Source organism: Podarcis liolepis (assembly GCF_965112155.1).
Source record: "Podarcis liolepis genome assembly, chromosome: 3".
In the NCBI taxonomy this organism is placed as follows: domain Eukaryota; kingdom Metazoa; phylum Chordata; class Lepidosauria; order Squamata; family Lacertidae; genus Podarcis; species Podarcis liolepis.
In genome coordinates, this window is record NC_139557.1 from 112,535,677 (window position 1) to 112,558,009 (window position 22,333).

Sequence of the window (22,333 nt, forward strand, 5' to 3'; positions counted from 1 at the left end):
CGGTTGAGGCTGCTGATCTCTTATTTTCAAATCTGAAAGTTGACAGCTATGTTGAAATGGCAAATGCAATTCAGTGTAAGGTAGCGAAGTAATATACACCGGGGCAAAAAATCCTCATATGGATGCGGCTAGTGGTCTCCCCACAAGCATCTTAATGACCTCAGCTCTTCTACTTGCAACGGTACCATTACAGTGATTTTTGATTCTCTGTGCTGGAGGCATCAGAGAGGGTAGCATCCCCGCATTTCAGGGGGCTGGACTACATGACCCTTTGTGTCCCTTCCAACTCTCCAGTTCCATGAGTCTATGATCTTTAGCATCCTCACCACACCAGCCACTGGTTTGTGCCTTCAGCACCAGTACCTTTCGGGTCCTCGTTCTCCCCCTGCCCTCACCGTTTGGCTTTCCTAGCACAGACAGCAACAGCTTGTCTCCCAAGCGGCAGGGCAGTCTAATCCTTCTTCAAAGGTTTATAGTACGCTTCTCAAGTGTGCTTCTGCGTGTATCCCTTCCATGGAACCTTGCATTTAATGGTTCAGTGTCGAAAATGGTTCAGCATTACCTTAGCCCTAAGCAGACAAGGCAAAGCAAGGAAGCCTTATCTAAGCAGTTCACAAAGGCAGGGGAGAGATTATTATGCTTATTAAAATAGCAGAGAACAACAGAGAGGCACCCAACCCATTGGGGGGGGGGGATTGATGCTTTCGGAAATGGTGAAGGTTCTTCATTGAAGCCAAAGAGAGTCCGAATGAGCAAGGATTTCTAGTTCTTGTATCTCATTGAGACTGAGAATTCCATCACGTTCCCCCGCTGAATTGGAGCACAGTGACACTGGAACCTCCAATCAGCCATTTGAAATGTGTTGCGCCCAGAATAAATGTTAAAGGACCTCTGATAAGCACCTAATATTTTTTCCACTCTTTCAAGGAATTCAGCATGCATCATCATATATAATTTTATTTTATAATATATAATTTTAAAACCACTGATTTTAATTTGGAAAAATGTTAGGCTAACTTTAAAAAAATAATAATCTGATTTTATCAGTAATTTTAATGTGTATTTTATACTTTATGTAAACCACTTAAACGTTTTGGTGATTAAGAGGTATATAAATCTTGTTGAATACATTTCAAGGGGAAGTAAAAATGTAAAAAACAAACAGTCCAGCTTCAGACATCCTAGTTCTGCACCAAGAAAACACTCCTGCCAGGTATGAGCTGAATAAATTTGTGCAGATTGGGAATAATTGCGTAATTTATCCCACAAGTTTTGCTGTTTTGCATGATTTATTCTGGCTTTGTTCATCGAGAAGAGGAACTAGGAACACTGCAATGTACTGAAGCCTTACTCCCAAATTCTGAAGTGCTCAGTCACTGTTGCCCATGCGCTTAAAAATACATCTTCAGAATTGTGCAGTCTAGAACCGCACACGTCCAGTTCACACGTAATGCTAAACCATAGTTTAGCATTGTGTAGATGAGCCTGAACAAACTCAGCCAAAGCGTTGGACTTGTGCACTCCCCCATCTCCTCCCACCAGTCAGCAGGAGGACCTCTGCTTTAGATCTCAAATCTCATCAGCTCTTGCCACCATGGACAATGGTCAGGGAGAGCCACCAATTCCTCCCACCCCGGTTATGTGCAAACATGACCAACCATCTTTTTTAAAAAAATGGAAAAAAGAAGAAGCGCTGGGATTCACAGGAAGTTGAATTCTGCACACAACACCACCTTCTGTTCTTTCTCAGTGTCCACACAGAATCATGTTCCAAGCCAGCTTAAAGGTGCAGCTTAAAAAAAAAAAAAGTCTTCAGGCAGTGACAAAACACTGCAAATACAGGAGTGGGAAGGTTGGTTTGTAAGAACAGAGAAACCCACAATTGAAAGGGAGTCTTGGATTCTCCAAACATCCATATCCTTCTGCCAAGTGCACAAATGTATGAACCGTTTGGAGGACCAACATCTCCCATAGGGTCCTGTCTGCCCACGGGGAGAGGACCATCTCTATGTCCTGCTGCCACTAGATGCCTGGCTGGTGGTGCCCAGGTTTTGGAACTCCTGCCGGAAGGATCCGCTTGACTCCCACCATCCCTTGCCCATTGGCTGTACTGGCCAACGCTGGTGGGAGTTGTAGTCCCAGACATCTGGAAGGTACCAGGTTGGGGGAGATTTTATTCGCCACTATGGGAAATGGATGCTGGACCACATGTCCAGATGTTTGGGACTACAACTTCCATTGGCCATGTTGGTTGCGGATGATGGGGAGTGGAGGCCACAATGTGGAGGCCACCATCTTGGTTTCCCCAACAGGCTCTTTTAATGTCCTTACTCGGGAGTAAACAAGCACATGAACTTTTCTCTGGCTATGGTTTTATAGAGAGCAGTGCCTTGTAGGATCTTTCTGCAGAATTCAAAAAATAACGCAGGAAGCATGTTACATTTGCATTCCTCGGACTGCCACAGTTGCCCAGCCTTGTGTAGCAGCCGGCATGCCAAAGGCAGTGGCAGGGCTCCACCCCCAAAATGGGAACATGTGCTCCATTGGGATGGAGCACACAAGGACGTGTTGGGGTACGCACGCTGCCTCTAAAACTGGGGTGGGCAGTACGTCCGCCGACAACGAGCCTTTCGCAGGGTTACTGGTGCAAAAAGAACAAGGTCCGCAGTTCCTGTTGCTCCTGATTGGTTGACAAGAGCACGTTCTTTATCCTGATGTTGTCGTTCTGAATTTCAGGTTAACTGACGGCAATGAGTACCTCTTCCAAGCCAAAGACGATGTAAGTTTCTGTCCCTTGTTGGGTTCGTCTTCTTTTTCTAAAGTCATGTTGGTGCTGCTGGTGTCTTGCTGTCACCGCGATCTCCTGAAGCCGCATTCTACATAAAGCAATAGGACATCGGAAGCTGCCATACACCAAATCATCAAACTCACTACTGCCGATACTGCTTGGCATTCCAGACAGGGCACCTCTCCTGGTCCTCCCTGGAAATGCTAAATATTGAACCCGAGACCTTTTGCATGCAAATCATGTGCGTTGAGCAGCAGCCCTTCCCCCTTTGATATTATCATTATCATTATTACTTTATTATTTATACCTCGCCCATCTGACTAGATTTCCCCAGCCACTCAGGGCAGCTTCCAGGAAAATATAAAAACAATAAAACGCCAAGCATTAAAAATGTCTCAGTACAGTGTCTACTGAAGTGTTTTCCAAACTTGGGGCTCCAGCTGCCTTTGGACTACTAATTCCCACCATTTCCGACCACTGGACCTGCTAGCTAGGGATGATGGGAGTTGTAGTCCAGCAAGAGCTGAAGACCCAAATTTGGGAAACACTGATCTGCTGGCTTGACAGACACCTTCACTCTCTGCATATGTGTTATGGCATCGCAATGCCAGACAGCTTTGGAATTTTTGTTGCCTCCATTGTGATGGGCACACACGTTTCAGGGGGCACTTGCAGAATTTTTGCGGTGATGAGAGTGGGGGACATAGTCTAAGCTCTACAGTCTCCACTGACCTTTATTCCAAGGTAGCCAACCCTTGGAGGGACGCGGGTGGCGCTGTGGGTTAAACCACAGAGCCTAGGACTTGCCGATCAGAAGGTCGGCGGTTCGAATCCCCGCGACGGGGTGAGCTCCCGTTGCTCGGTCCCTGCTCCTGCCAACCTAGCAGTTCGAAAGCACATCAAAGTGCAAGTAGATAAATAGGTACCGCTCCGGCGGGAAGGTAAACGGCGTTTCCGTGCGCTGCTCTGGTTCGCCAGAAGCGGCTTAGTCATGCTGGCCACATGACCCAGAAGCTGTATACCGGTAAAGCAAGATGAGCGCTGCAACCCCAGAGTCGGCCACGACTGGACCTAATGGTCAGGGGTCCCTTTACCTTTACCTTTAACCAACCCCTGGGGAAATCTCAGGAAGCCCTGGAGTTCTTTTGGAGGTTGGAGTGGGGCTGTTTAAAATGTAAAGTGTGAAAGTTGCCTGAGTTCACCAGAATCCCTTAAGCCAGTGGTTTTCAACCAGTGTACCGTGGCATCCTGGGGTGCCTTCAGTGATGGTCAGGATTGCCACAAGCAACACTGGCCTCTGTCCCTCTTTCCTTCCCTCCCTCCTCTGATTCCCTCTTATGTGTCTGCCTCCCAAAGGCTTGTGTGGCTGTTTGTTGCTGCAGCCCTGGCTACGAGCTCCCCAGGTGAATGGTGCCTCTGGGACTGGCCAGGGGGTGCTGGTTGCCAGGAGCTGAGGCGGCCTTAGAGTAAACAGGCCAGCGGGCGAGGAAGCCCAGATGGTCAGTCCGCCAGCACTTGCTGTTGGGAATGGACAGACAAGTGGGAGGCCGGGCAGGCAGGCACTGGCCTTTGTTTTGCTTGCTGTGTGCAAGGCCTGCCTGGAAGCTGAGTGCCTGGTGCTGAAGGGGAGCCTTTCAACCATAAAAGCCCAGCAGCACCCACTGCTGCCACCCAAAGAAAGGTGCCGGCCTCTCGTTCTCCTTTGGCCAGTCTCCATTGGGCCACTAAGGCCATTCTCTTCCCAGGCCGCTATGGGACAGTGTGAGGAGACTACTCTCTTTGGGGTGCAGTGGCTCAGAGACCAGGGGTGGCGGCAGTGGCTGCCCAGTGGACTCCCAAGGAGAGGGGAAAGGAGAGGAGGCTGAGGGAACGCTCCACAAGGGAGGGTGTTTGAAAAAGGGTGAGAGGCTGCCAGCTCTGCGGCAAGGGGTGACGTAACTGGGCTCCTGAGCCCCACAGGGGTGCAGCAGGAACAGAGTACAGTGGTACCTCGGTTTTCGAACGTCATCTGTTCTGGAAGACTGTTCAACTTTCAAAAAGCGAGGCGCAAATGGCAGTCTGCAAATAGAGAAAATTGAAAAAAAACTCAGTGGAAGCCACTTGACTTCTGAGGTGCGATCGAAAACGAAAGCATTTTCTTCCGGGTTTTCGGCGTTCGGCAATGGAGACTTTCGAAAACCGGGGTACCACGGTATCTTGGGTTAAGTGGTACCTCGGGTTAAGTACTTAATTCATTCTGGAGGTCCGTTCTTAACCTGAAACTGTTCTTAACGTGAAGCACCACTTTAGCTAATGGGGCCTCCTGCTGCTTCCGCGCCACCACTGCACGATTTCTGTTCTCACCCTGAAGCAGTTCTTAACCCGAGGTACTATTTCTGGGTTAGCAGAGTCTGTAACCTGAAGCGTATGTAACCCGAGGTACCACTGTAGTTGGTTATGGGAGCCATGGGCACAAAAAGGTTGAGAACCTCTGCCTTAAGCTATTTATTTTCAAAGTGTGGGAAGGCCTGGGGCTCCTTGAAATCTATCTCTCTTTTTAAACACCTTCCTGTCGTGCCTCCCCCCCCCCCCCACAGGAGGAAATGAACGCATGGATCCAGGCCATTGCCTCTGCGATCTCGGACAAAGCCGAGTTGTCCACAAGCACACACAGCACCCCAGCGACGAGCCGCGCCCAGACCCTGCCAGCCAGTGTGACAATAACCAGCGAGTCCAGTCCTGGCAAGCGGGAGAAAGAGAAAGAGAAAGACAAAGAGAAGAGATTCAGCCTTTTTGGGAAAAAGAAGTGAACTCCCTCCTATCTTTTACACGCTGCACCTCTCTCGACCGTTCCAGTGGAATTCCAGCATGCAAGCTCAGAACCAATACATTACTCTCTGTGCCTAATGTTCCTCAATGTGATTTAATTTTTTTAAATTTTTTATTTATAGAGCATTTAAAACAAAACAAAAAAACACACAAAAAGATTCTAAAGTTACAAATACGTCTGAGGTGCATTGGGCAGCTTCTGAGTAAAAGAGAAGAGCCAGGTTTTTGGGTTTTTTTCCCCTTTCGTTGTTTTCCTTCCTTTTCTTTCTCTGGTTTTTTTTCTTTCCTTTTTTTCTTTTTAACGAGGTTAATGTAGATTAGATCTTTACTATTTAAACTGTTCCTCGATTTTTTGAGGCTGTCTTGAAAAACAACAGTGCCCCACCCTGCCCCAACCCATCACTATTTTAGTGTTATTGGAATACAAGGTGCTTGCAAAGTTCCTAAGCCCACAGAGACAGACACACAGAAACACACAGAGACCCTTTTTTCACTTCCGTCTGAGGTTGTCGCGCTGAGCCTTGGCTACTTGGTTCTCCCCACTGCGAATCTAACCCTGGTAAATGAAATGGTGGCTTATTCTCTTCTACCGTGACAAAGAGTGCAGCTCAACATTTAACGTACAGGCCAAAACCATTTCTATATCCGGGCATCTTGTTTATGTGAACTTAAAACATGGACGTGATGCTTTCTCTCCCCCCCCCGTCACCGCCCCCCCCCCGCCAAAACCCCACATCCGGCAACGACAGTTAAGAATGTTGGTATTGGAAAAAAAGAAAGAAAGACTTAGCATACTGATAACGGTTTTAAATAATCTGTAATTTTGATTTTTTTTTTTTTGCTGAAATACATTATATTGTATGTTTCAGATAATTCTAGTAAAAAAAGTATAATAAGGCTAGATGTATAATTAAAAAAAAAAAAACCCTTTAAAATCATCGATTAAGTGTAAAAGTGGAACTGAAGCATTTACTGGAAGAAGAAAACAAAAAAACAAAACAAAAACAATGTTACTCCAATGGTTAACTTGCTTGTCAGCAGCTACACTGTGTTATAATTTTGCTACATTACCTTTTGCTCTTTGATACATAGTGTGCATTTCTCTGTCACTGTAACTATTGTAATGAACAATTTTCATCTTACTGCACAATCAGAAAAAAAAGAAAGAAATACATTTAATAGGAATGACTTCTCAATGACTGGGCCTGTAGTCAGGATAGTACTGGAACTGGCTTTCGGTTGTATGGAACTGTACCTCTAGACTTTTACCCTATCTGTTAAATATATGCTATGTCATTAAAATGCTTTTAAAACTAACCCTGGTATGTTTAGATTCCTGTTTCTCCCTTTAAAAAGTGGGTGGAGGAACCAAATATTGATTTGGGGAGGGGGAGGGTGCGGGTGGCGCTGTGGTCTAAACCACTGAGCCTAGGGCTTGCCGATCGGAAGGTCGGTGGTTTGAATCCCCACGGTGGGGTCCCTGCTCCTGCCAACCTAGCAGTTTGAAAGCATGTCAAAGTGCAAGTAGATAAATAGGTGTCACACTGGTGGGAAGGTAAATGGCGTTTCCGTGCGCTGCTCTGGTTCGCCAGAAGCGGCTTAGTCATGCTGGCCACATGACCCGGAAACTGTATGCCAGCTCCCTCGGCCAATAAAGCGAGATGAGCGCCGCAACCCCAGAGTTGGCCACACCTGGACCTAATGGTCAGGGGTCCCTTTACCTTTATTATGGAAGGTCTTGATGAAATCTTATTTGGATAAACATGGGAAGCTGGGATTAGGTAGATTTCCACATGAGAGGAGAGTGGCACAGGGGGGACGACACAAATATTTCCTTTGGGTTCAATCCTTTGTGAAGCAGTAAAATTGGAAGGGAAATCAGGCATTCATACTTGACTCTAATTGAAACACAAACTAAGTGCACTTAATGACCAACAAACATTATATATAACCTTCCAACAGTTTGACTTCACCCCCAAAGGCACCCTCCTCCTTTGTCTCCCAAAATAGATGGATGCCACCCAACTGGACTATCTGCTCTTCCTTATAGATTCAACCTCCCAGGATCCTGGTATGTCCATTGTCACCTCCGTTTTATATTACAGTGAGTGTGACCAGCTGGCAGTGGAATTCACAAACCAAATGATTTGACACCCTTTGCCAAACCTGGCATTCTGATCTTTTCTTTCTCCCTTCACCTCTCTCCCTCTGCATCTGGACTTGTGGCTTATGAACATGGGAAGTAGCATTATACAGAGTCAGGCCATTGACCCAACAAGCTCATTGCCATGTACACTCTGCCTTGCAACCTATCACCACCCCAAACCTTGCTATCTTCTTGGTAAGGCAGCCTCAAAGCTGAAAAAATACCATGTTTACCTTTTTTGGCGAAATTACGTCGCGAGAATTAGGGTGTGCGTTAGATTTGATGACGCATTTACATTTGCCAGCAAATTCTTCTTTGGTTTCAAGCTTTTGAAAATTTTGATGCACGTTAAATTCAGTGGTGCATTACATTGGATACTGTACAGTAATGCTTATTTTCAACTTCAGCTAAATCACAGGGTTTTGTTCTGCCATTGGTTTTAATGCAGAGACACAGCGCAATCTAGTAATTTGTTCCAAACATGGCAGCTGTGATGCACAGAAGCAGATCCATGCCTCCACATCTGTGACTTTACTCTGTGGGAATTAATAGGTAAATTTGCCAGCGCAAGAGTATTTTGAACTGCAGCTCCTTTCCTTAAGGTTGCATGCACAAAATACAGTTAAAGCACATCTCTCACCACCACAGGAATCATGGGAACTATAGTTTATGAAGGCTGCTGGGAACTGAAGCTCTGTGAGGGCTTAGCTACGGTCCCTAAGTATCTTTCAGAGAAAACTGCTGTTTAAAACAACCTTCATTTAGTTGATTACAGGGCTGGTGCGAAGTGAACTGTTTTATCTGCAGTAAGAAAGAAGAGAAAAGGTGCTTTTACAAAATGCAGGGGTTTAAAAAAAAAAAATTTAGTAGTTGCCCTTTCTCCGTGTATTTATACTTGATTCATTGCACCTTTTATATGCCTGTTTTCTTTGTCCATTAAGTTTTCTTGGCAGGGATACTGGAGTGGCTTGCCTGTTCCTGCTCCAGGTGGATCACGTTTGGTCAAAACTCTCCACTATGACCTGTCCATCTTGGATGGCCCTGCATGGCATAGCTCATAGCTTCTCTGAGTTATTCAAGCCCCTTCGCCACGGCTAGGCAATGATCCATGAATGGGCAGACAGGAGTGCCTGGCGTGCTCTGGTCCATGGAGTCACGAAGAGTCTAAACAACAACAACAACATTGCACCTTAAACATGGTGCTAAGTAACTGGAGGGCAATACAAATATTAGCAGATTTGCATTTTCCCACCCTGCAAAATAACGTGGGTGGGATTCACCTAATTAACCCCATCAGCAAAAGCCCTGTGCAAGTGCTTCTCTCATTGGCTGAAATTGGCTCCGGGGTGTGTGTGTCTTGAAAACCACTAGCATTGAGGAGGGGAGTGGGGTGGTTCCATCTGACAAGCTGATACTCATGTGCAGGGATTGAACATTTATAATAGTCTTCACATACACCATGCATCATGTTCAGATGTTGCCCATCGACAGTTAGCATCAGACTGCAGACAGAGCAAGGACACACTGGTCACGGTCTTTTCTACTGTTGTGAGATTTTTTCCACTTAAATTATAATAATTATTTACATATTTGCATATTGCAATTGCCAGGCCATGCCCCGTCCTAGGCTACACTGGTCTTACTCTATGCTCTTCCTGGGTGCTTTTGCTCCACTCAAATGTGTTCCTGAACTGACTTAATACTATTTACTTGCCAGAATGGAGGGTGAAGAATGCCTTGCTCCCTGGCACCTTTAGCTAAACCATTTCTAGTGGGAAGTTTGTCAGCTTCCCCAAGCCTCAAAGATTCGCTTCAGCGTACATCAAAGAGTAATAATACCACTTTTCTTCATTCCGTAACCAACAGCCGTTGGCCCAGGTTAAAAATAAAATAAATAGAATCACCTTTTGTATCCTGCATCTCTCTCTGTGTGTGCTACTTTGGCACATTACCAGAGGAAAGGAAGCCCTAATGAACAAAGCATTTATGCTCTGAAAGCTCTGTTGCTGTTTATAGAAAGCTCAGCCATAGCAACCAAGAACAGGAGTGTCCCAACAGATCTTAACTGAGAGCTGTATTGGTGGTGTTGGTGGGGAAATAGTTCCTAGAGCAATTAGTTCGACATCCTCCTGCTCTGTTGAAATTCAACAGCTTAACTACATAATGCAGAATGTGAAATTTAACCTAAATCAGTATGATGGGGTTCTGACGCTCCCCTCACTTAGTCTCCTAGGAAATCAAAACACACAGAATTTCACTAATGTGTATGCGGTTCAGAGGAATATTATCCTGAACAAATAGAGTTATCAGATCGTTTCAGCGAAACATTTCACACTGCACCTGTCCGAATAATAGAAGCTGCAATTCTAGGCAGATTTCTTGGAACTAAATCCATTTACCCTGGTGCCCATGCCCACCCCCAATGTATAATAAGATTGATTTTTAAATCAACATTGTTTGGAATTTCTACGTAGCATGACTTGGAAGTGCATTGTGCCTTAGTTTTTTTTTAAAACCACTGGGCACAGGAGCAAGAGAAATGCTTAATTTTAACAAGGTTATGTTCCTTCCCAAATGTGCATCGGTGAATCATCTAATCTATAAACTAATACAAAAACCTCTGGGTTTCTTTGCAGGTTTGGTTGTGGGGAAGTTTTTCATTAGAACTGCTTGGTGCACAAACAGGAAACGAGTGTGATTATTAAGTGAGGACTGTAACCTGGGCTCCAGGGAAACAAATCATGCCTCTGTATCAAGAAAAAAAAGGGGGGGAGGAAGAGCATTGGAGAAGAAGAAGAAGAAGAAGAAGAAGAAGAAGAAGAAGAAGAGGAGGAGGAGGAGGAGGAGGAGGAGGAGGAGGAGAAGAAGAAGAAGAAGAAGAAGAAGAAGAAGAAGAAGAAGAAGAAGAGGAGGAGGAGGAGGAGGAGGAGGAGTTTGGATTTGATATCCCTCTTTATCACTACCCGGTGGAGACACAAACCCGGTTCCCCAGATTACGAGTCTACTGCTCTTAACCACTACACCACACTGGCTGCAGCAGTTGCAGAGGGAAAAATAAGATGGAAGGAAGTTGGAGAAAACAAATGCCAGCCTTCCCAACTTGGTGCTCTCCAGATGTTTTGGATATTATATTATATTATATTATATTATATTATATTATATTATATTATATTATATTATATTATATTATATTATATTATATTATATTATATTATAATAACTGACATACAGGCTCCCTGTGACTCCTAGGAAATCCAACAGCCAAGAAGGGCAGACCTGTTTAGTTTCAGGAGTAGATCAGTGCCAAGTGCCCTTTGAAGGGAAGGGGGATTAAAAAAAAATAAAAATGCCACCGTCCCCAATGGGAAAAGTGTCAGAGGCTGCTGGTCAGCAGCAGGTGTATCCCAAGCCTGCCTAGGGAAGGTGAAGCTGTGAGCTCAATGGGGAAGTAGTTCACACCCCAGCCATCTCCAGGGCACATGGCAGCCTTGGCCAACCTGCTGCCCATCAGGTGTTTTAGACTACAACTCCCATCAGCCACATTTAGCAGTCATAATAAGATGCGTTCGAATCCCCGCAACAGGGTGAGCTCCGGTTGCTCAGTCCCTGCTCCTGCCAACCTAGCAGTTCAAAAGCACGTCAAAGTGCAAGTAGATAAATAGGTACCACTCCGGCGGGAAGGTAAACGGCGTTTCCGTGCACTGCTCTGGTTCGCCAGAAGCGGCTTGGTCATGCTGGCCACATGACCCGGAAGCTGCACGCCGGCTCCCTCGGCCAATAAAGCGAGATGAGCGCCGCAACCCCAGAGTCAGCCATGTCTGGACCTAATGGTCAGGGGTCCCTTGACCTTTAATCAGATTTGTAGCGCCGGGGTGTAGAGCTGATGGGAGGGGTAGTCCAGAACACCTGGAAGGTGGCAGGTTGGCAAAGGTTTCTCAAAATTGGACTCGCAGCTGTTGTTGGACATCATCATCTATTGATCCTGCTAGCTGGGGATGATGGGAATTGTAGTCCAACAGCAGCAGAGGACCCAAGTTTGAGAAACACTGCCTTATGGTATGCAATGAAGCTGAGCTCTCACCTCCTCCTCACTGGTTTGGGGACAAAAAAAGGCCCCATATGCATTAATGGGTTGGAAATCTTGTTGCTAACCTGAACCAGAGCTTTAAAAATTACAAATTCGTTGAAAGCTTTGTACCAGCTATAAAATGCGCAAGGAGCTTACCATAAAACGTACATCTGAACCAACAGAAGAAATTGCATCCTGCAAATGCAGGCTGCATAATTAAAGTGGGTTTGCTGCAACAGGCTCACTCCCACCCACCCCCCTGCCAAATAATGACCTTTGTTTGCGGTTCCTGTAAATAAATCAGAATAAATGCTCATTGGAGAGGATCTCACTTCCATGAAAGCGGGTGTAGAATTGCAGCCCAAGCCCCACTAAATTTAGGGTAAAGCTGAATTATGAGTAAAGCTTCACAGGCGATCAGGCTAAATCGGAAAGCTTTCCGAGCCTAAAAATATGCCACACACGGACAAGAAACTGAAGCAGCGCAAGGAGCGTGCAACTCCTGTGCACGTTTACTCAGAAGTAAAACCCATTGTGTTAAAGCTATGGTTTTCCCAGTAGTGATGTATGGAAGTGAGAGCTGGACCATAAAGAAGGTTGATCACTGAAGAATTGATGCTTTTGAATTCTGGTGCTGGAGGAGACTCTTGAGAGTCCCATGGACTGCAAGAAGATCAAACCTATCCATTCTGAAGGAAATCAGCCCTGAGTGCTCACTGGAAGGACAGATCCTGAAGCTGAGGCTCCAGTACTTTGGCCACCTCATGAGAAGAGAAGACTCCCTGGAAAAGACCCTGATGCTGGGAAAGATGGAGGGCACAAGGAGAAGGGGACGACAGAGGGCGAGATGGTTGGACAGTGTTCTCCAAGCTACCAGCATGAGATTGACTAAACTGTGGGAGGCAGTGGAAGACAGGAGTGCCTGGCGTGCTCTGGTCCATGGGGTCACGAAGAGCCGGACACGACTAATAATAATAATAATAATAATAATAATAATAAATTTTATTTATATCCCGCCCTCCCCAGCCGAAGCCGGGCTCAGGGCGGCTAACAACAATAAAACAGTATAAAAGTATAGCATAAACAACACTCTAAAATCATTCATTATAAAATTAATTAATTTAACTAAACGACTAAACAACAACAGCAAAACCCATTGTGGTGGGCGGCGCTCCGAGTCCAGAACTGAATCTTATTCAGTTTCCCTTTTATTCATTGCGCGCGATCCCCTCTCCAAACAAGCCACCCCGGCCCCGTTAGGAAACCGCCCAGAGGAATCTCGCGCGCAGACGGGGAACGAGCGGAGCGCGGAGCAGCTCAGCCGGGCGAGGCGAGGCGAGGCGCAGCCGCTTGCGCTCGGCACCCTGGGACATGGAGTCCCCCCGCGCGCTCTCCCCGCGGCGGCCGACGGGGCTTGGAACTGCGCTTCCCGTGAGCCTCTTGGCCACAGGCGGCTTGGCTCGGCAGGCGCGTGGGAATCCGCGGGGTTTCCAAGGGGATGCGCCAGATGCTGCTGCTGGTGAGGCGATGGTGACGCAGCTGCGCTTTCCCTCCCTTTCCCGCCGAATGATGAGGCGGTTTCTGGCCGGGGCTGCCTAGGAGACGAGCGGAGGGCAGGGCGGGGACGAGGCGGCGTGACGCGCGGGGGAGGGGGGGGGAGCTGAGGCGGCCGAGGAGGAGGAGGAGGAGGGCGACGAAGGTCCATTCGCCTTGTCGTGCGGTCTTCTGCTCTCCTCCTCTTCTCCTGGGCTCCAGTCTCATAGGCGTCCCTTCTGCTCTTGACAGGTGACAGTCAAAATCACTGTCTTGTGAGGGGGGGGGGGAGGGGGAGTCGTGTGGGTAGCCCGGCCAAAATTATTATTTTTAGTGATAAGAATCCTGGATTCTCTTCTTTTTTTTCAAGTAATTTTTTATTATTTTCTTTAGATATTCTTTTTCTAACAATCCTTCGTATTGCCATATGTTCCCTTTGACTCTGCCGAGTCTTCCCTCCCTCCCTGCAATTGGTATATTCATCACATCTTATCTCGTACATTATTCTAAGAATCCTGGATTCTCAGCTTTCCTTAAACGAAGTTTCTAGCGTTTGAGGAGGCAAAATGTGCAGTCGCCAGTGGCGTAGCGTGGGGGGTGCAGGGGGGGCCGGCCGCACCGGGCGCAACATCTGGGGATTAGGGTTAGGGGGCGCAAATCCACGGGTTAGGGGGCGCAAATCCACGGGTTAGGGGGCGCAAATTACTTGCCTTGCCCCGGGTGCTGACAACCCACGCTACGCCACTGGCAGTCGCTCCCCTCTGTATATATATTTATGAGGCATAGCTGTCAACGTTTCCCTTTTCAAAAGGGAAATTCCCTTATTCCGAATAGGGTTCCTCACAAGAGAAGGGAATAGTTGACATCTATGTTATGAGGAGACTTAGCCCGAAGTGTTTTGCTTTGCCCTCTTCCCCCCTAGAAAAATGGTCGTTATTAATAATACTAATAATTACCGTCGCGCTGTTGAAGGGCATGGTGTTTGGCAGAGAGGAAGCAGGAAGGAGGCATTGCTTGCAGCACCTTTCCAGGAAAGGCAGCCTTGTTAATTGAGGCACTGCCTCTGCTTTGAATCATGGCATTGTTGAGCTGGAAGTGACCACGAGGGTCATCTAGTCCAACCCCCCCTGCGATGTAGGAATCTTTTTGCCCAACTCAGGCCTCGAACCCACGACCCTGAGATGCTCTACCAATTGAGCACTAAGCCCTTACTGAGTTCAGTGGGGCATTTTTCCAGATAAGAGCATGCAGGATTGAAACCTTTTTTGTGGGGCGAGAGGGGACATGGTCGCAGTTTATAGAATTGCGCCTTGAAGGGAATAGAAGTCCTTCTCCCACCCAAGGTCTGTTTCTTAATACTGGGAAGTAGGGTCTTCCAAGGACACTGGCTGATTAGGTGTTCTGGATATTTTGTTTGCTTGATTATGGGTTAGGTGCCGACTTGGTCTTGCTTAGGGTGGGCCCAATGAAATAAATTGGGGCTTAACTAACCCCATGAAGCTGCCATTTACCTCTTTGCTCAGTTACAGGCAATGACAGCCTACCGGTGAGAGGAGAAAGAAAAAGGTTAACTTCACATACTACCCTGAGATCCTGAGGGAGGATAGAAATTTTGTTTCTGGGTCTATTTTAAATACCGTTGCTTAACCAGTAGAACTTGTGAAGCGGTAAAGTACTAAGCATTGCTACGTAGTTGATGCTTTCATAGAGTAAAAATCAGCAGAAAATGCAGAGGAGAAAGGAATAGTTTTATTGAGCATGGCTAGAGTGCACCATTGAGTAATCAGAGGTAGATCTTGCATCTGTTTTGGATGATTTCGATCCTTTTGTCATCCTTGCTGAGAAGTAACTTGCATCGTTTACAGATTGCCCTTGTTATACAACCCCATGTGGAAGACTTGGCCAGAGTTCTGTAGTTGTAATTCTCTATTTTGTCAATGAAACTTAAAATAATAATAAAAATCCTGAAAATAAGTGTGGAAGGAAGGGAAGCAAGTAGAATTTGTGAAGCAGTCAAATAGCCCTGCCTGATATGTCACCCTCGGCGTATGGGGTGCTTTTACAGAGTAAGATAAGGTAGGTCCAGAATACATTTTGATTGTCAAGGTGACTGCTCTGTAGATTCTGATATAATTGCAGCAGGGGAAAATCTGAGCACATACAAATTGTGTTTGTTTTTGCACAGCTGCCACTTCATTCCGTGTGGTTTGTAAGCTCTCTCTCACACAGGGAAAGTAGTCTTTGTAATATTTTGCTCTTACTGCTTAAAATCAAGCCCCTCAGCTGCATGCAGCTTTTATTTAGCCTATAGCCACCGTGCCTTTAATCGGGCTTATCTCTGTGGCCTCAGTTGTGCCGTAGGTTTCATCAACTTGTTCTAAACTACCTGTAGAAGAAATGGTTCTCAAAAACAGGAAAGTTGTGGACCTTTTCTCTCTCTCTAATTCCCTTGCTTTCCTTGTTTACTAGGTTCTTTTCGGAGGAAAGGTCTGAAACCACCTGCATGGCAACCTTGCAATTAATGAAATTACCGGTTGCTCCACCTTGATAGGGATGTGTGAGCAGAGGGATCTTGCATGGAAGAAATAGTTTCTTGCCCTGGGTCTGATAGTGGCTGGCTGCAAGGCGAGAGTCTTTGGATCATTAAATGAGGGTGATATCCAACTAAGTCCTTCTCAGAGGACATGGTGAAAATAATGACCTGTTAGAGTGATATCTAGTGTTGGTCATATTTAGAGTATACCTGAATATCTGACTAAGTTTGGATGTCACCTTCAAGGTCCCATTCAGTGTAAAGAAGTGGAGCTGAGCTGAATAGGGACCACGGTCCTTTTTGCAGTGGAATCCCAAAGGCACAGGAGGCAAGGGAGACGGCAGCAAGGAAAAACCTGAGATGGGCAAGATAACTCGTTCAGTTCCTGTTGCTGCTCTGCTAATAATAATAACAATAATAATTTATTTATACCCAGCCAGATGGGTATAAATTCACCAGCCACTCTGGGCGGCTTCCAACAGAACACTAAAATACAATAACCTATTAAACATAAAAAGCTTCCCTAAACAAGGCTGCCTTCAGATGTCTTCTGAAAGGGTGGGATAACCCCTTCTAAGTTAACCACATAGAGTGAAGCTGCAAATTCTTAGCAGCTGATGGCAACTCTCTGCCTCCATCCTCATGGTATCTCAGACTTCAAGGTACCCGTGCCTCCTGATCCCTGCACAAAGTGGGTGGAAACTGCTTTGAGCAGTTGTGCTCTGGCTGTGTGGTATCATTTATGTAACTAGCTAGTGGGAACACTTCCCCCTCCTCCCTTCCCCTCCTGATTTCCATAATGTTTGTCACTGCTTCCTAGTGTCTCATTAATTCACCTCCATTGGGCAGTGGTTGTGTGTGCCATGTGTGCATGTTCTGGAAACACCCCCCTCGCATTTAGTAGTAGAGACGAGTTTGTTATCATGAGAAACCACAAGACTGGCATACATGTCGTCCCCCCCCCCTTGCCCACTGGAAATATTATTGTTATGAGAAAGAGTGAGAAGGGGGGGAATGCCTTATTTTGATTTACAAAATGTACCCTAGGGAATTCTAATATGCTTTATTTGATAAATGAGGACCATTTCATTGCTTTTCTATATGCAGAAAAAATGGTTTCATCACTATCTACATGCTTCCCTTTAGTTCTGGAGGTGGGGTGGGGTGGACAGGTGGTGCTGACACATTTTTTAAAAAATATATATACTGTAGAGTGATTAAATTGATCAACTTGTATGAATGGCTTGCTTTTATTAAGGTTTCTTTCCTTCCTCCCCCCTCCCCCAGAAATTTCCTGTCTTTGCACTAAGTTGCAAATGCATTAAGATGAAAATCCAGAGAAAACCACTTTGTCGCACGTTCAGAGCCATCACACAGTGAATTAAAGCTCATTGCTTGCATTTGAAAAGAACGGGCGGATTCCTGTGCCAGCTGCACCTTTTCCCCACACCGTTAAAAAACTATATTTAAAAAATGCAGTGACTTTCCCCTTGCAAGAAGATGCGTCGGGCAGAAGAAGCATAGCACCACCGGTGTCCTGCGCCTGGGCGATTGTGACACCCGGAACGGGCTTCTTTGGGTGGAATCGGCATGCAATAGTTCCATACAGCGTTGATTTGCATCTGTGTAGGTGCCCCCCTCCTCTCAAGTTGCCTGGGTTGCAAAACAGGGAGAAAGCAGCAGCTGCTCATCTTTGGCAGTAGAAGATTATGGTGGCAGCTCGGCACTAGCAAAAGCAGCAGCAGCGGCGGCGGTGGCTGAAGCAGCAGCAGCAGCAGAGCAGGACTTTGCCCGGATGCATTTTCCCCTGAAAACCATCAGCATTGCAAAGTGCAGCCCCCAGACTTGGCAGCCAAGCAGGAATTGGAAGCCTTCGTAAAAGGAAGGGAACCGGGAACTGGCAAGGAATAGCAGGGGTGGAGGGCAGCACCACCAGCTTTTTCCCCTGTGTGTTTCTAGGGAGGGGGGGGTCGTCTCTTATCATGGCGGATCGGACAGCTCCTAGATGCCAGCTGCGTCTGGAGTGGGTATATGGGTATAGGGGTCACCAGTGCCGCAACAACCTGTACTACACGGCAGGCAAGGAAGTGGTTTACTTCGTGGCCGGAGTCGGGGTGGTTTATAACACCAGAGAGCATAGCCAGAAATTTTTCCTGGGGCACAACGATGACATTATCAGGTAAGGAGCGGTGGGCTGGCAGGCTGGGGGTGGGGGGGAGCAGGGAGGGGAGATGGGGGGAAGGTTTGTCAAAGCAGCCCACAACTTCTCACTTTGTTTTTTAACATGCCTCTTTCAATTTAGGAAAGTAAATATATCCAAAGATGTGTATGCGAATTGCTGTGTTCACCTGGATCTCATCTGCTCTGTATTTTTCCTCTTGTGTGGCATAGGATCTTGGTGGAGATTAAGTTTAATTGCACCCCGAATAGGGAAGGTCATTCAATGTTCCTGGAAAACTAGACTTTATTTCTCATTGGTCCAATTATTATTATTATTTTGGTTTTTGAAAACTAATGCCTGTACAGTGATAACAGGTATAGATGATGCTATTCCCTCAGTAACATCTGGGCACTGGTACATAAATCTGTAATACATCTTTTCTCCCTCCAGTCGGTTTTGTTCCTGAACCCAATATTTCAGCACTTGGGTAGAGCTTAAGTCCTCTTCCTCAATACATTTATTGGAAGTAACACTTGCTTCCACCTAAGACTTGCTCCAGCTTGTTTAGGATTGTGGTGTCAGTTGTTTTTTTGAGGGGGCTGGAGACTCACGGTGCCTCCTGGAGGTGTCTACTTGGAAGTAATCGCCATTCAGTTCAGTGGTGCTTATTCCCAGGAAAATTGACATTGGATTGAAGCCTCAGTGCGGCCACAGAATGTCACAAGGAGAATCTACTTGTTTGCTTTAGAGAGTTGTCTGTGTATACGAGGGAGCTTTCAAGTTTATATCATGAAACAGGCATATCTGTGCTGCTGCTATATTGTCATTTATTTCAAAACACAGTTGTACAAGTAATACAGGAAAACAGCTGGGATTTTCCCTCTCCCATTCTACTATTCTCTCGGTGCTTCCCAAGTGTATTAAGAGTTGGATTTTATATCTGGGTCGTCCTAATTTCATTCAAATTTTCCTGTGCATTCAGAAACTTTCTATTTAAAAGACAGCATGTTTTCCTGTTAGTAGAATCTGACTAGTTTGGAATCTGACTTACAGTTCTGGATTCTCCTTGATATTCACCAGGGGGGTTCCTCCTTTAACTTATCATGTATGCAAGTTCCCATCTACCAAATGTGGCTCCTATTTTCATTTTGTTTCTGGTTTATCATCGTGCCTCTAATTATTTGCATTAGACTGACATATCTGCAGCTCTTCCATGTAACCGTGTTAATTTGCAGAATGTTTTTTGTAGCATGACAATAATATGCATAGCTTATGCAATATCATTTTACCTGCTTTAGATTTTTCACCAAGCTCCAAATTCTAGATTTTTCCAGAAAAAAAGTGGGATTTCCCACTTTCTCCCTTGGAAGATCATAGCTGTTGTGAAAATAAATCCCTCAGATCCGTACAGCTCAATGTTCATTCCACGTAACCCACTCTTAAGTATATTTACTTGGAAGTAAGCCTCAATGAAATCCATAAGACTTGTTTTTAGTTAAGGTCTGGTATGTGAGAGTGAGGGTCAAGCTCACAGACTGGCCTGGTTTGGACACAACAACAAATAATGGTATATAATAATTTTCTCCGCTCTGGTGAAACTGAGAAAATCAGAAGGTTTTGGTTCTGATTTCAATTAGCCATGGTTTGCTGTTGCATCAGAACCAGCTAACCACAGTTTATCTGGGTTCAAACATAATGCTTGATTGTGGTTAGTTTAAAAGGAAAGTGGAAGCTTTTGAACACAGGAGAGGGGAGGGGGGTGTACATGAGCCTCAGCTCACTCTGGATTTTTCCCATAATAGGAACATAAGAATAGCTTGCTAGATCAGGCCAGGGGCTCATCTAGTCCAGCATCCTGATCTCACAGTGTCTAACCAGATGCCTGTGGGAATCATAGAATTGTAAAGTTGAAAGGAATTCCTGAGGATCATCTAGTCCAGCCCCCTTGCAATGCAGGAATATGCAGCTGTACCATGCGGGGATCGAACCCGCAACCTTGGCATTATCAGGACCCACTGTGACCAACTGAGCTGTCCAGGAAGCCCACAAACAAGACGTGAGCACAAAATCACTCTCCCTTCCCGTGGTTTCCAGCAACTTGAATTCAGAAACATACTTTCTTTGGCAGTGGAGGTATGAATAGCAAGTTTAGGAAGTTCTTGATGAATCCGCATTTATTCCGCTCTAAAAAAATTACGACCCAGCTGTCTGTCCAAATACTTGGTGAGGTAGAAGAACAATTGCAAAGCACTGGAAACTAATTATAACAAGAACAATAAAAGACAGCAAAAAGGAAGAGCGACAGCAAGCTTATCTTAGAACATCCCAGTGATATGCAGGCAGGTGGGATTTTACTTTTAGCATGGTCAGCGGGGTGATACAGAATGGCGAAGCTAGGATGGGCATTAGACTGTGGGCCAAAGTTGGTGTTGCAATTAAGTGTACACTTTTAAAAAGTGTGAATAGCACCTGCAGGGGTACTGAGCAGCAGCAGAAACACAGGGAATGGGCAGGTAGAGAGTTTAAGCATCCCTCACCTGCTACAGTCTTTTTTAAAAAGATTGCATCCCTAAAGGTTCTGTTGCGTCGGGGTGGGGGTGGAGACCTCCATCAGTGGCGGACTTTGGTAATATGACACCCTGGGCGAGGACAAAGTTTGGGTTCCTCCCCCCAATATTTCTCCCCTCCACACACAATAATTCTTTTTGGTACAGTTGTTTTTGTTTTTATTACTATTATTATTATTATTAGCTTGTGCCCTCTCAGCTTGGCACCCTGTTTGATGGAACCATAAATCTGCTACTGCCTGCATTGGCACCCATAATAATATATATATTAGGTAGTTAGTGAGTGATATCTGGCTATCCGGTTTCCAGTTGGGCATTGTAAGTACAATCTAGAATAAAATTATTATTATTATTAATATTAATATTATTATTATTATTTATTATTATTTATACCCCACCCATCTGGCTGGGTTTCCACAACCACTCTGGGTGGCTTCCAACAGAATATTAAAATACAATAGTCAGTTCAACATTAAAAGCTTCCCTAAACAGGGCTGCCTTCAGATGTCTTCTAAAAGTCTGGTAGTTGTTGCTCTCTTTGACATCTGGTGGGAGGGCGTTCCACAGGGTGGGTACCACTACCGAGAAGGCCCTTTGACTGGTTCTCTGTAACTTGGCTTCTCGCAATGAGGGAACCGGCAGAAGGCCCTCGGAGCTGGACCTCAGTGTCCAGGCTGAACGATGGGGGTGGAAACGCTCCTTCAGGTATACTGGACCGAGGCCGTTTAGGACTTTCAAGGTCAGCACCAACACTTTGAATTGTGCTTGGAAACCTACTGGGAGCCAGTGTAGGTCTTTCAAGACTGGTGTTATGTGAGCTCGGCGGCCGCTCCCAGTCACCAGTCTAGCTGCCGCATTCTGGATTAGTTATAGTTTCCAGGTCACCTTCAAACTATTATTTGCCGTACAACTTTCTAAAAAATTGTTCATGGAATAGTTCATAGTTGTTTCAACCTTTCTAACAACAGTAGCATCTGTACACAATGCATAAATAAGAAACTGAGGCATAAATAGCCTTTTGGTTCCTAATTGATAATTAAAACTTCTGTTGGCCGCAGAACACAGTTATTTGTCTTCCAAGTATTATTATGCACTTATAAGCGACACAGAAAGCATGAGAGAGGCTCACATGTGTCTCTAATGTTATATATGAAAATATACCTGGAACTAAAGAAAATTCTGACTCTGTGAGTCAGGTCCTGTTACTACAGTGTTGTTTCAAGTAAGTATAAGAGACACTGCTTGTCAAAAGGACCGAATAAGCAGAGCTCTTGGGCTTCAGTCGTTTGTTTCAAGGAACTGTTTTCTATTAGCTTTTTCATGTTGGAAAAGACAGCTGGATTGCTGCAGAAGGTAACTAAGGCCATGGAGCAATGAACTTAGAGTAAGCCCAGCAACATTCAGTGGAACTTCCAGATAACATGGCATTAGCCTGACTTACTACCGTTTCTCAACATGGAATTGACATTTACTTTTTAGTAAGTTGAAGCCTTTCTGATAAATCTCTGCGTTCTTTGCATTCCTTTTTTTATAGGTAAATTTGCCATAATACTTTAAATGTGGGGTCACGGTAGTAATGGTTTCTCTTATTGTAACATATTGTAATGGTTTCAAGCTTATTGTAACATTTATGTGCAAAGGTTTAATAAGTCATACGCTGTCAGTTTAATTCCTCACGTCCCCCCTTTTTGAAAGTACATCTTTCCAGACTATTGCTGGTTCTTGAGT

The 22,333-nt window shown here is 45.5% G+C and overlaps 2 protein-coding genes across 9 annotated transcripts in view; both read left to right on the forward strand.

Moving 5' to 3' along the window:
- Positions 1–6,913, forward strand: part of SPTBN1 (spectrin beta, non-erythrocytic 1) — a 235,243-nt gene extending 228,330 nt beyond the window's left edge. For all 5 annotated transcript variants that reach the window (XM_083493969.1, XM_083493971.1, XM_083493970.1 and 2 more), the window contains 2 exons: positions 2,737–2,779; positions 5,365–6,913. In XM_083493969.1, coding sequence (XP_083350095.1) covers positions 2,737–2,779; positions 5,365–5,577 — 256 coding nt within the window. In that variant the 3' untranslated portion in view covers positions 5,578–6,913. The remainder of the gene's footprint in view (positions 1–2,736; positions 2,780–5,364) is intronic.
- Positions 6,914–13,475: 6,562 nt separating this feature from the next.
- The window catches only part of EML6 (EMAP like 6), a 162,958-nt gene continuing 154,100 nt past the window's right edge, over positions 13,476–22,333 (forward strand). For all 4 annotated transcript variants that reach the window (XR_014523523.1, XM_083494010.1, XM_083494006.1 and 1 more), the window contains exons 1-2: positions 13,476–13,596; positions 17,165–18,056. Coding sequence is in view for 3 of the 4 variants with exons in the window: in XM_083494010.1 (XP_083350136.1) it covers positions 17,860–18,056 (197 nt within the window). In the remaining variant the exon portion in view is untranslated. The remainder of the gene's footprint in view (positions 13,597–17,164; positions 18,057–22,333) is intronic.